Source organism: Anguilla rostrata, chromosome 4 (assembly GCF_018555375.3).
Source record: "Anguilla rostrata isolate EN2019 chromosome 4, ASM1855537v3, whole genome shotgun sequence".
Taxonomy (NCBI): Eukaryota; Metazoa; Chordata; class Actinopteri; order Anguilliformes; family Anguillidae; genus Anguilla; species Anguilla rostrata.
The window spans coordinates 41,161,212-41,174,114 of NC_057936.1; the positions used below are offsets into that span (position 1 = coordinate 41,161,212).

At 42.2% G+C, this 12,903-nt stretch overlaps 1 protein-coding gene across 3 annotated transcripts in view; it reads right to left on the reverse strand.

Moving 5' to 3' along the window:
- The window catches only part of map3k15 (mitogen-activated protein kinase kinase kinase 15), a 97,606-nt gene that overhangs the window by 9,581 nt on the left and 75,122 nt on the right, over positions 1-12,903 (reverse strand). For 2 of the 3 annotated variants that reach the window (XM_064332676.1, XM_064332677.1), the window contains 5 exons: positions 10,246-10,423; positions 8,091-8,265; positions 7,411-7,596; positions 2,651-2,756; positions 180-411 (listed from right to left, as the gene is read on the reverse strand). In XM_064332676.1, the coding sequence (XP_064188746.1) occupies positions 180-411; positions 2,651-2,756; positions 7,411-7,596; positions 8,091-8,265; positions 10,246-10,423 (877 nt within the window). Of the gene's footprint in view, positions 1-179; positions 412-2,650; positions 2,757-7,410; positions 7,597-8,090; positions 8,266-10,245; positions 10,424-11,561; positions 11,571-12,903 lie in introns of all 3 variants that reach the window. The other variant, XM_064332675.1, reaches the window with a different exon arrangement.

Below are 12,903 nucleotides of genomic sequence, written 5' to 3' on the forward strand. Positions count from 1 at the left end.
TGCAAAAACACAGAAATAGCTCACAACTACACAACAGTACCCAGAAACTCACACTCGCTGCCTGCCTCCCACCTACAATCCTCTGAGAGAGAGAGAGCGAGAGAGAGAGAGAGGGCAAAGGCTGAACATAACTGTTTAATTAAAGCAGAGACAAAGGCCAAACAGGTGCGGGCTTGTACCGGCTGGTCTCCTGTTTGAGCCGCCCCAGCTGGGCCCCCAGTGGATGGTGCTGACGCTGAGACTCTTGGGACAACACGGAACTCAGCGTGCTGACACCTGAGGTGAGCCCGGGGTCCTCTGGCACGGCAGGCTCTGCTGCCCCAAACTCCGCCCCTTCCTCCTCGTCCACCTCGTCTGCATCCTTGTCAGCTCCCTCACTCTCCGATGCTGGGCCAAAATGAGTCTGCAACTCTGGAAGAGGGAGTGATTTATTATGTAGTCAAATATACAAATGATAATCAATCAAAAGCTAATGGACGGGAACTCAGGGTGAATGCAAATGGGACAGTCCTGGGCTGTGTTTCCGAGTTTTGATGTACCTTAACGTTCTACGAAGGTTTCTAAGATACACCTTTCAAAGGGAGCTCGCTTTTTTGCGAGTGTTTCCCAGACTATACCTTAGCAGTTTCCTTAAGGGACAGTTTCAAAGGTACATCGTAAGTTGGAGCTGGCCTTCACTGTGGTGCTGAAAAGTTTATCAATCGATGCCACGCGAATCTATTGTCTCACTTGTAAAGGCTTATGAATTACGTTTTAATATAACAAGTGTTGTCATAATCATTTTACATCAATCTAATATTGCTGGAGAGGAAGCTATGCCTACTAAAGATCATCTGCTAATCTCTTTAAGAGTCAAAACGAGACCTTGTGATAGTTTCAATCAATAAATGTAGGCTACAAAAGATAAAATAAAGAGCATCAATCGGGACATATATGCCATAGTCTGGGATTTCTTGGAAGCCCAGGAAAAAGGATATAGGCTACATATGGGTAAATTATTTTGTTCTTATTAAAACAAAGGTCTAATGTGAATTTGTTTTTGTTACACAATATATAGGCAACTGTAGCAGCATATCCACTGATTCCAGCGGACTTTTCTCTGCAGTGCAAAAATAATCGTAGATGAAAGGCAAAAGCGTGTCTGTGGAAATTGATCATGATTAATTCTATACCGGGTATGCCTTATGAATAGGCCTACCTGTTAAAGTGATATGTTCATCCACCTTGATTTGCTGTTGGATAGTCTTAACCAAGAATATCATTATTGGGTTGTTTACTGAAAATCGTAAAACGACATGGTAAGAAAGAAATGTTCTGTAATGTTGATATTTACCCAGTGCTATTTTATTTTATATAGGAGGTGTGAGCTAAAGGAAAGGGATGTAGATCATTTGTCCTGTTTGTTCATTATGAGCCACCGTACCTGTATGTGTGTTTATGGCTAGGCCAATCAACGTGCTTTAGTTCCGTCTAGTTTGGTCATGCAAGTATACTCACTCAATGTCAGCTTTGCTCACACGGGTTTAATATTCTTAATAAGCCGGCGGTTTGTTCCAAGTCAGTGTGATTATTGACTCACACACAAATGAACTAATTTCTACAGGGTATGCAGTCAGAAAAGCCATATTCTCAGTAAGCTCCACTACGTAAAATAATATAAAGCTTATTTTTTTCACAAATTTTATTAGTATCATGGATAGGCCCATCATGATGGGAATATACAGGTGAAATGACAACATTCTCATGATGTGCTATGCACAGCAACGTTGTTTGGATAATTAATTTTCATAAAGCTTATATTAAACTACCTATGTCATTTGTGCATGCAGATGTAGGCTACTAGATGTGCACTGTAGTACAACTGTCAATTTGAAAAGCAAAATGTTGGCCTAATAAGGCTAGAACTGTAAGAGGATGAGAGGAGCGTATCGCTAAGGGACAGCTACGAGTGCCTCAGACCACCCTTCTAAAGGTATACCTTTCAGAAGGTATACCTTAGCTAAGGAGGTGATGGGAAACAGCTTGACAACTAAAGGAAGACCTTAAGGTATACCTTACGACGCACGTAGCGCTAAGGAGGCTCTGAGAAAAGCAGCCCTGGATAATAACACAGCTGCAGAAGGGTAACCCTGGATTAAAATGTGTAATCTGTGTAGTACTCAGAATGTCCACATGAGGGGCCTCTGACTATGACTTTGAGAGAGCAAGAGCAAAAGGAGCAGAAGTCAGCTGGCAGATGCTTCACTGGGCAGAAGAGGGTGTTAGATTATTCCCATTCCTCAATGCTGAGTAAGAAGTGCACAATGTGACAAGCACACTGACAGTCTGTCGCACACACAAACATACATCCACACATCAACACACCCACGCACCCACCAACTCAAACAGGCACACACACACACACCCATGCACCCACCCACACATACACACACCCACGCACCCACCCACACACACACACACACACACACACACACACACCCATATGCACAGTAACCCTGGTTGAAAATATCACACACTCACCCACACACATATACACGCACGCATACTGACCCTGGTACAGAATGTCACCCGCACACCGCTTTCTCTCTTCTGCTGTTTCTTTCTGTCTTTCCCTGCATCTCCTTTTATAAGCCTCTCCCTCCCTCTGTACCTGGGATTAGGATGGTGACAGCAGCCTGTACTGCCCGACGGATGATGTTGTCCATGGCGAACATCCAGTGGGGTTTGATGTGGTGGTTTCTCAGGACCTTGTTTACCTGCAGAGAAAGAGCTGATTCACTAACCTGCATGACTCATCAATCCTGCTGATTCACCGACAGTATTTATCAATTATCCATCTGATTCACTTACCCATCAGTCCTGCCGATTCCCCAAACAATCAAATTCATTGAAGGGATAGCTCACTAGTTTTTAGATACTATTTCACTTTTAGTGTATGGTTTTGATTGACCCAGACACCTTGTGTGCAATAATGAAGGATATTTTAGATACTCACAGAAGTTTCTGACAAACATCCGACTTTACAATGGCTGGTAAAGGAGTTTTTGCATGTTTGTGGTTTACAGGAGGAAAACACCTTTTTAAATAACTCCAAAGCAGCTTGTACAGCAATGTTATTTCCAGAGGCTCTACACAAATAACACACTCATTTATTCACAATTATAAACATAAATATCTGCTTTTATTTCATGCTGGTACTTCTTTCCTTGTCGGCAGTAGTTTTAGATTGTACGTGGCATATAAAACAGCACTAACCATAATTTAAATTAATCACACTTTTAAAAAAAACACTTCTGGACAACCTTTGGAGGCATTATGTCATTGTTGATGCTTTGTATTTACCTTAAGTGCATTTTCTTCTTTTCAACCACAGACCCTATACCAGCCATTTTAATGCTGGCAGATCATCAGAAAGTCACTACATAAATCTATCATTGCATACAATGGCACATCTGAAGAACAGTGTATTGCAAAACTCTGAACACAAATGCCATCCTTCACACAGGATTTAACCAAGTATGTTTTGTTCACAAATTGCCATAATTGTTTGCAATTGAATATAATCAGTCACAGTTCTTTAATTGTGTCAGTCAATGTGCAAATGCAACAGCATGAAAAGTAATTGATCATTCAGTCCTAAATCACATATAAAGGCTGAGAGAAGGAAAGAAACTGTGAGCATGAGAGGAGGGAGTGGTGTGCAAGCTCTTCAAAAGGTTAAAAAACCAACAAAGATATTAAATGGGGAAATACTCAGGCTTTTTTTTTTCAGTCTTCTACCATCAAGGGGACTATTGAGCCTCCATATCAAGCCAGAGTCAAACGATCATTTAGTTAACTGAGGCGATAATTGTGGTTCAGGTAAAGGAGAACAACAGTACAAAGTTATGTCTGTTGACACATCACATGTTGGACTCAGTAGAATGTATTAGACAATGTGCCATATATTGAAATGGCCACCAAGAACATGTAAAATAGTTTTTATTTCAAGAGGTGGGTTGATTTGAAATAAAGAACCTTCTCTGTGGTATTAATTAATATTGTAAGGCAAAAATCACACTGTTAGCAGTAGCACAACCATCCAGTACTCTAAATTTTATATTTAAAGGGGAACTGTACCAAAAAAATATTTTTGATATTTTCCTGTGTTATTTGGCCGTAATATGCTCCAAAAAATCAGGTTCCGAAATTCAAGTCCATCTATAGAACAGAACCACACGAAACGTGTCATCGGGCTAGTTTCTAGTCAAGCCTGGGGTACGTAAGAACTGCGGTTCTTGCAATTCCTTCTTCTTTGCCTTTTTGACAAAGAAGGGCAGGAAATACAAATTTTCAGCTGTTCACACCTCCGCTCACGCAAGCATAGAGACAGGGCAAAAATAGGCCACGCCCCCACGATGAGGGAAAACAATCCGTTGCGCTCCATAGGGTTAGTATTAGCAGTTAGTGGATTACCAAGATTATAAAAATGCTGAAATTTTGTTGTGTGTTGGGTTGTACAAATAACAAAGCCAAGGACCCAGATTTTATGTTTTATGTCCTCACGTACAAAAAGACGAAGCCAATGAGGAGAAAAGCTGGATTCAAGCCATGAAACCTGAAGAGAAAGCCGGAAAATTCTGGGCTCCTGGATCTAGCCACATCTATATTTGTTGTAAATTAGCCATTTTGTCACAGGTACATAAGGCTACTTATAACTTTCATTAGCAATAAGAGGCTGTGTCGGTAATTTGTAGTTTGTTATTTCAGGATGTGATGTGACATGTAACTGCATAGCTAGCAACAACAGATCCTAAAGAAACAATGCTAGCTAGTAAGGTAACTTTATGATAACTTCTGTGCTATCGTAATAACGTTAGATAATTTAAGCAGCTAAGTTAAAAGCAGTCAAGTTAACGTTAGTTAAAAGCGGCTATTATAATAACATTACTTAAAAGCAGCTAAGTTATGATATACTGTTTTCAGACTAGCACTCTACAGGAACGCAGATGGTACTGCACTGTTCTTCAGTTTCTTTTTCCTGGTTGTGCTCATCATTTCGAAAAGGAGGTCCCAGTCGTAATCATCGTGTGAAATACAACTACATACTCAAACATGAGAGTATTTTTCTACTGGACAATTCTTGTATTTCTTGTTTTGTATTGCTGCCAGCAATTCCTTGCATTTGTCGATGTTCTTTGAGGGCAAACAATGATATTCAATGTCTTTCTCTGCTTTCTTCACTCCGCAGCCTGGCACAGCGCACCACATCTTTCTTTCAGCACTTCTCAAAAGCACAAAATTTATTCTGCTATCTTACAACATTCACCAAGCCGAATAGCGCGAAATTTCCTGAACAGTGCTGTTAATAGGGCCAAAATAATGTAATGTACAGCAACAGCACCCCTCCCCGCCCCCAGGAAACGCCCAACAAATCAAGTTTTAGAGCAGTGCACTGTGGGTGTTGAAGTAACAGCAGAATTCTGGAGAATATAGATAATTTTGCAGCGTAAATTACATTTACGTCATGACGGTTGTGCACGCATAGTGGTGGCAGAAAACAGGCAAACTAATAAGGAGAGCATTGGTTAAGTCTCTGAAACACAAAACGAAATGTGTTGTAGTGTTATAGCCTGCCAAAGGAGAAACAGCAAAAAATAAGGTCTTCATTTTTCCTGAACACTATCGTCGAGTACCCCCCTTTGAAGCAAAGTGCAAATATTTGTGGCTGCAAGCCATGGAAAGAACAGACTGGACTGATGGTTTTATTTCATAGTAGTCCTCTCTGTATTGCCCATTTCACATCAGGTAACATTTTCCCCAGTGCACAAAGCCAAAAATGAATGACTAAGCACTACAAAATAAGCAGATTCCACAGTTAACATTACATGCTATTTCATAAAGGGAAACACCATTGACTGATAATAGCAATCTAAATATGTACAAAGGGGTAACTTGTAAACACTCATGGCAAGTTTATAACATCATTCAGTTTATAAGGCATGCATTGAATTATTAAACTGGCATATGGTACTATGGTATATAGGCTATATGCATAGCTATCTGAGAAATGGCATACTGTACATATCATGTATTCATACTTTCCAGCCTGAACGAGCACAAACTTCACTAAACATAAGCTATCCCTGCTTTCAAGTGAGGTCGGATTGTAGTTTTCTCCCGAGTTGGGAGTATGCCACAACTCCAGTTCGTGTTGCAACTTGAATCCTGATTTTCCCGAATTTCCCGATCAAAGAAAGTTGCTAATGTGGATGTTCCTTATAAGTGTTATTTAATTTGTCTAGTGCCGACAAACCTTTAAAATAATTTGACATGGTGTCCTGAGAGGATCCATCATTTTGTTTTGTATGTGGCGTAGCCCATAGAGTGCTTTCCACATGCTCATTGCGAGCCGCAACGTTGGTGGTTCGAGTCCGACCGTCGACCTTTGTCGCATGCCTCTCCCTCTCTCTCCTCCAAGTTCCTTTCTGTCTCTCTACACTATCCTGTCTAATAAAGCTGAAAAAAGCCCCCATATTTAAAAAAACAGAGACCGTTCTTCCTGCCACCAGTTTGACTCCGCCCACAAAATATGACATCAAAGTTAGCTAACAGCAAAATGGTCTACTGCTTTCAGAGATTTGGAATTGCTCTATCTAGAATACAGCTGATGATTTTAAAAAAAATTGGTGGGGGGGGGGGGGGGGGACATATTCATGATGGGCTTATACAATAATGGGGGAAACATAGTGTTTTGGTGTAGTTCCCCTTTAAATGCAATCATTGTTAGTTTGTCTATTATCTCCTCTCTCTGTTTTTTGACCTTGTTTATCAAAATGTAGTTGCTTATCAGGGGCAGGCAAGTGGAAATTGAAACCCTGAAACCATGAAAGGTTTAAATGTCAAATGCCCATAGGACTGTGCTAAAATATCATGTGACCCTGGTGCAGTACACAATTCCATGTATGAAGTCATCTTCAGCAACAGTGTAAACCACCTGTAAACCCTGTAAAATACACCACCGCCAACCATCATGTTCCACAATAAGAGAAAGCTATTTCTCCTTTTTCAAACCGCTGATGTCCACTTAATGGACCTGCACTGGGTGTAATCTGTCAGCACAAACCCCAAGTAAAACCCCATGTATTTTGAATGGTACTCTGCTGCAGAAAGGAAGTTCAAGATGAGTCTTATCTGTAGAAAACACATTTTTTACAGCTTTCAATGTATTGAAATATTTATTTTGTGGTCTATAGGTAAGTCACACAGGTACAAAATAAATGATATATTTTGGTATGTGATCTTTCCCCTGTATCCCTATACCTCTCCCCTGGACCCCTCTTTAAACCCTCCTGAACCGTTATATCTATTTGCCCTGAAACCTGCTTTCCCAGCCTGTCTTTACAACTCCCATGTGGACAATATGCTCACCGAATCTTGGAATCCAAACAGGACCAGCTGTATCTGGTTGATGGAGGTGCTGTCAAAGTCCAGGTCCAGCTTCAACTTTGAGATGGTGGTTGCCATGACACGTCTTTCAGGGGAACGGATGAAGTCACGCAGGATGCAGATTATCTGCTTGATGTGGTCTACTGAGAGTTTTAATTCCTCTCCACCCTGCATGTGTACGAAGGAACATACACCACCATGAACAAACTCTCACACACAAGCACACACACAGAAATACACACGTATGCACATGGACAGAGAGACGGACACACACACACACATACATACTTACACACGCACAGACACACACACACACACATATGCACACAGACACATACGCACACGCATATGCACATAGACACACTCACACACACACATATGCACACGCACACATGCATGCACATACATGCAGTGCATATGTACTGGGTGTTTTCCTTGCTATTGCTACTCTTGGTTTGCTTCTGTGGATTTTTAGGCCAAGGTATACTATGAGTGAAGCAAATAGTAACAAATACTATATCAATACATTTAGATTTGATTTGATTGGACCATGCACATACACAGTGCAGCTCAAAGTAGAGTTATGGAGAAATAAAGATGGATTTAGATGATGAGAAAAAAGAGAGGGATGAAAAGAGATACATAGAGGGAGGAAGCCTTGCCTGTATATGGTTCTCCATGAGGTTGGATATGACCTTGTCCTGATCCTCATTTAAAACTTTGTACAGGATGGCCCGCCTCTCGCTGTCTTTCTTCAGCAGGAAGAGGCCTGAGTCCCGGTCTTCTGGGGAGGGAGGTGCACTTCGGTCCTCTGAAGCAGAGCCCTCATCTGGTACACTGAGGGGGGAGTGTAAGCAGCCAACCTCAGGGTCACATGATATTAAGAATCTTCCAATCACTGAGGAGAATGCATATACCTGCACTTGTATATCTGGATGAAGTCCCAGAATGTCCCCAGTATAATATGAGCTAAAGTGCATTGTGCTATATAGCATGAAACATCATAGTTTGGATTTCCCATAAATAACAATGTTCATTGTAGTGGCTGCACATACCCGAAAGTCTCACCCACTGTTTTCCTAAAAAATAAAGCAGAACAGATGCACTAAAATAGACATAACACCGAGGGCTGTCAAGCTGCAGCAGGTCTGGGCATGGCCAGGCCTGCTGTAATTTGGTAACACTGGTGCATGTATCTGAGCAGCCTATCAGAAGCGGGAGTGAAAGGACATCTGAGGATCAGTGTGATGTCACAGCGTGATTGTGTTATTGTGTCTCAGCTCCTGTTTGCGTGTTCCAGCAGACACACAGCACTATCTATGAGAAACACACACACACACACACACAAACATAAACCAATTCAGATATACACACATATACACATACATAAACATGTAGACAGTAGCATACACACAAACATAAAGAAACACACACACAGACACACACATATAAACGAGACACCCAAACACACATAAAGATGAAACACACAGACACACACAAACAAATACAGAGCACACATACACATACAAACAAACACACAGACACACATACAAACACGCACACAAACACATAAAAAACACACACACACATATACACCAAACGCAGACGTATGTACACTACAGACAAATACACATCTCCAAACAAGCACTTGCACACATGCACGCATACACACACAAATATGCACACACTGACGCGCACACACACATGCACATACAGACAACATGCACACAAACACACATACAGATGAAACACACACATACACACCAAACATGGAAGCACATACACAACACACAAATGCACGTCTCCAAACAAGCACTCACACATATGCACGCACACACTCACAGACACACACACGCACACACACACACACATACAAACACGCACGCACACACACTCACACATATGCACGCACACACACTCACACGCACACACACACACACACTCACACGCACACATACACGCACACACACTCACACAGAAGGACAGCAGGGGAGTGTTGACACATGCACAGGTTTCCTGGAGGCTGGGTGGAGATATAGACAGGTGCGCAGGGTCACCTGCTGTCATAAAACAATCAGAGCTGATGAGTTTTAAGCACAGGTTCTGAGAGGCCTGCAGTAAAAGGCATTATCAGATTAGAGCCAGATCAGAGAGCAGGGACATTACAGCTCACTGTTAAAACACCGTTATCGTGCCGCTTGCAGAGCCGGTCCAATCCACGGTGAGGTAGGGCGTGGGGTTATAGCTTTGTAAATACCTGCACTCCATAAATATCCCAGACTCCCAGAATGAGCAGCCCAGGGATCCCGTATGACCAAGCTGCTCTCTGGGCCCTATGCATCTCAGGGTGTAGACTCACTTGACAGAGAAGAGTTTCCACCTTAGTGGGTGAAGACTCACCAAAGGGAGGGAAAACTCACCTTAAGGAATGCTTGCATCACCTAAGGGGTTACACATCTCTGGAAAAAATTAAGAGACCACCCCATATTTTTTGAAGAAAAATAAGAGTTACCTTCCTAAGCAAAGACTGGTATTTTTTAATCAGTTTGCATTATTCAATGTATAATAACTTTTGTCATTTGTCATTTTTGTCAGTTGTCATTTCCTGCAAATACATGCTCTGAGTGACAATATTTCAATATTTTTGTTTGGAATTAAAATCAAATGTGGTCATTAGTTCATGAAAGAATATCAAAATTTAGATTTTATACAGAAGTGTACCCATAAACTGTGAAAACAGATGTGGCCTCTTAATTTTTTCTAGAGCTGTAGTTTAACATGAGAAGGCTAGCCTCACTTGAGTGGGTGCACGCTCACCTGAGGAAGTTGCTGCTAGGTGGCTTGATGAGGTTCTCAGACCCTGAGCGTTTTTTTTTCTCAAAGAAGACGTCATGCTTGGCATCGCAGTCGGGCGAGACGGAGCCGTGCTCGCTGCTGCTGCTTCCCGCCGCCTCCACCTGCAGCTGCACCGGGAGCGACACGCTGCGGATGTAGTCTGCACACAGACACATGGACACACCGGTCCTGGTCACTTGACCCGCCCATTGGCATCCAGGTAGAAAATAGATCCCTCTCACCCAGAGTCAGGAACCTCTTTACTGAAAAGGACCAATAACGCACTGGGGAGGGGGGCACCCCTCTCAGTGCCTGATTTCAGAAACAGAAAAGGAAAAGGAGGATGAAGCTCCACTTCAGCCAAGAGGGCATGTGGGTTGCCAGAGGTGAGGTGTATATTCAGAACCAACTCATGTAGAGAAGGGCCAATGCAGGCCAGTGCCTGGTAACCATTAGTCAGAGTGAGAAAATATTAAAGAAAGCTAGCTACATAAAAAGGAATTGGAAGAAAGGCAGTAGGGGGGTGAGGGAAAGAAAGAGAAAAAAGTTCCAACACATGGCCAAAAGTAAGTGGACACCTGACATCCAAAATCTCAATTAAAATTCTGGACATTAATATGGAGTTGATCCACCCTTTGTGGCTATAACAACCTCCACTCTTCTGGGAAGGCTTTATACTAGATGTTGGAGCATTGCTGCAGGAATTTGCTTCCATTCAGCCAGAAGAGCATAAGTGACGTAAGGCAGTGATTGGGCGATTAGGCTTGGCTCACAGTTAGCTTTCCAATTGATCCCAAAGGTGCTGGATGGGATTGAGGTCAGGGCTCTGTGCAGGCCAGTCAAGTTCTTCCACACTGTTCTCGATAAAACCATTTCTATATGGACCTTTCTGTGTGGGACACAGTCATGCTGAAACAGGAAAGGGACTTCCCCAAACTGTTGGGAAAGCACAGAATCGTCTAGAATGTCACTGTATGCTGTAGGATTAAGATTAGCCGTCACTGTAACAAAGGGGCCTAGCCCAAAACATGAAAAAAAGACCCAGAACAAGGGGTGTCTGGATACTTTTGTTTTTGTAGTGTACGTTTCAGCTAAAAGCATCTGCCAAATGAGAAAATTAAAGAAACTGACATACACATCTAAGGTTCAAGTCTGCCTGCAGGCCCTTTAGTTCCATACAATACACCAAAACAACATGGACGGACAAAAGGAATAAGAACAATGCAAGACGGGCAACAATGCGGGATGACAGACTGGCACAGATGACAGGTGGGGGAAGGTTACGGACGAGCACAGACCTTGCCACACTGTCACACAGCATCCCAGCAGCACCATGGTCAGTCAAAGCGGCCAGAGGAGAGAGAGGGAGAGAACACCGGTCACCATAACCACTACCGTCCCCTACAAACCACTGCTTCACCCAGGGGTGTCAGTCCTGGAGGGCTGTGGCGTCTGCTCCTTTCTGGTGTGCTTCAGCACTTGTGTGGTTAACTTAAGCCTAAGGTGTGAGATCAGAAATGTGTGATTAGAATGTTCTTAACGGAACATTCTAATGCTGATGTAACAATCACTACTGGCAACTGAAAGCAATGGAGTTCTAGAACACAAACGTAGAATTTTCTTCCAAAAAAACTCTTAAGTCACTGATTGGCTAAACAGGCCTGAACAGACTCCTGAGTTTGACACCCCAGCGCTAAGCTGTTCCAGCACATCGTACTTTTAATGAAAACAATAAGAGAAGCTTAACTCCTTCGTTAATTTAGCTCTCGGATGAAAACACACTTGTTCAAGATGGCTTTTATTTAACTGTTGATTTTACCCTCTTCTGTTTTTTATTTATTTTTTATTACCATATTTGTATGCATTTAAACCTTAATTCCATTGTGATGCACTTGTGAGCTCTATGTTTCCTTTTATGGAATATGCTCTATAAATCTACTATACATATATTTATCATTTTATTTATTATTATCATATAATTTCCATCTAACCCACAAGCTTGTAAAAAGTCTCACAGTAGCTCAGCGTTCAAGGTAGGGAAAATTAGGTGCTGTCCCTTTAAGATGTCAGATGCGTGTCAGGTATGGGTAGATCAGCTCTGGATAATTTCCGCTCAGAAGAAAATTCACTGAGCTGCTCACCTGAACCTGTTGGATTTAAGGCTCCCTTAATCCCCACCAATTTCACCTTGTGTGGGTTTGTTTCACACACAAACCCATGTGTAAATCCTCTTCTGTAACATCTCCAAAATAAATGCCACACCCATGTTGGCTTAAGGATCATCTCTCAGTGTCCATTGTGACCTGTGGTTTAGTTGAACAAAGGTTTGTGTTGTCTGCAGACACAACAGAAGCATCCATTTCCTGATGATGTCTCAGGCAGGCAAACTCTGTTCTGCTCGCTGTCAATTAGATTTTCTGTGATATTCATTCTTTGTTGTCATGGGCCTGGCTTGGTGCTCTGCATCGTGAAATAGCATACTATGTGGAGGGTAGTCTCTGTTGTTGTGGACCTGGCTTGAAGTTCTGCTCTGTGAAATAGCAGTCTATGTGTTGGGTAGTCTCTGTTGTTGTGGGCCTGGCTTGGAGTTCTGCTCTGTGAAATAGCAGTCTATGTGTTGGGTAGTCTCTGTTGTTGTGG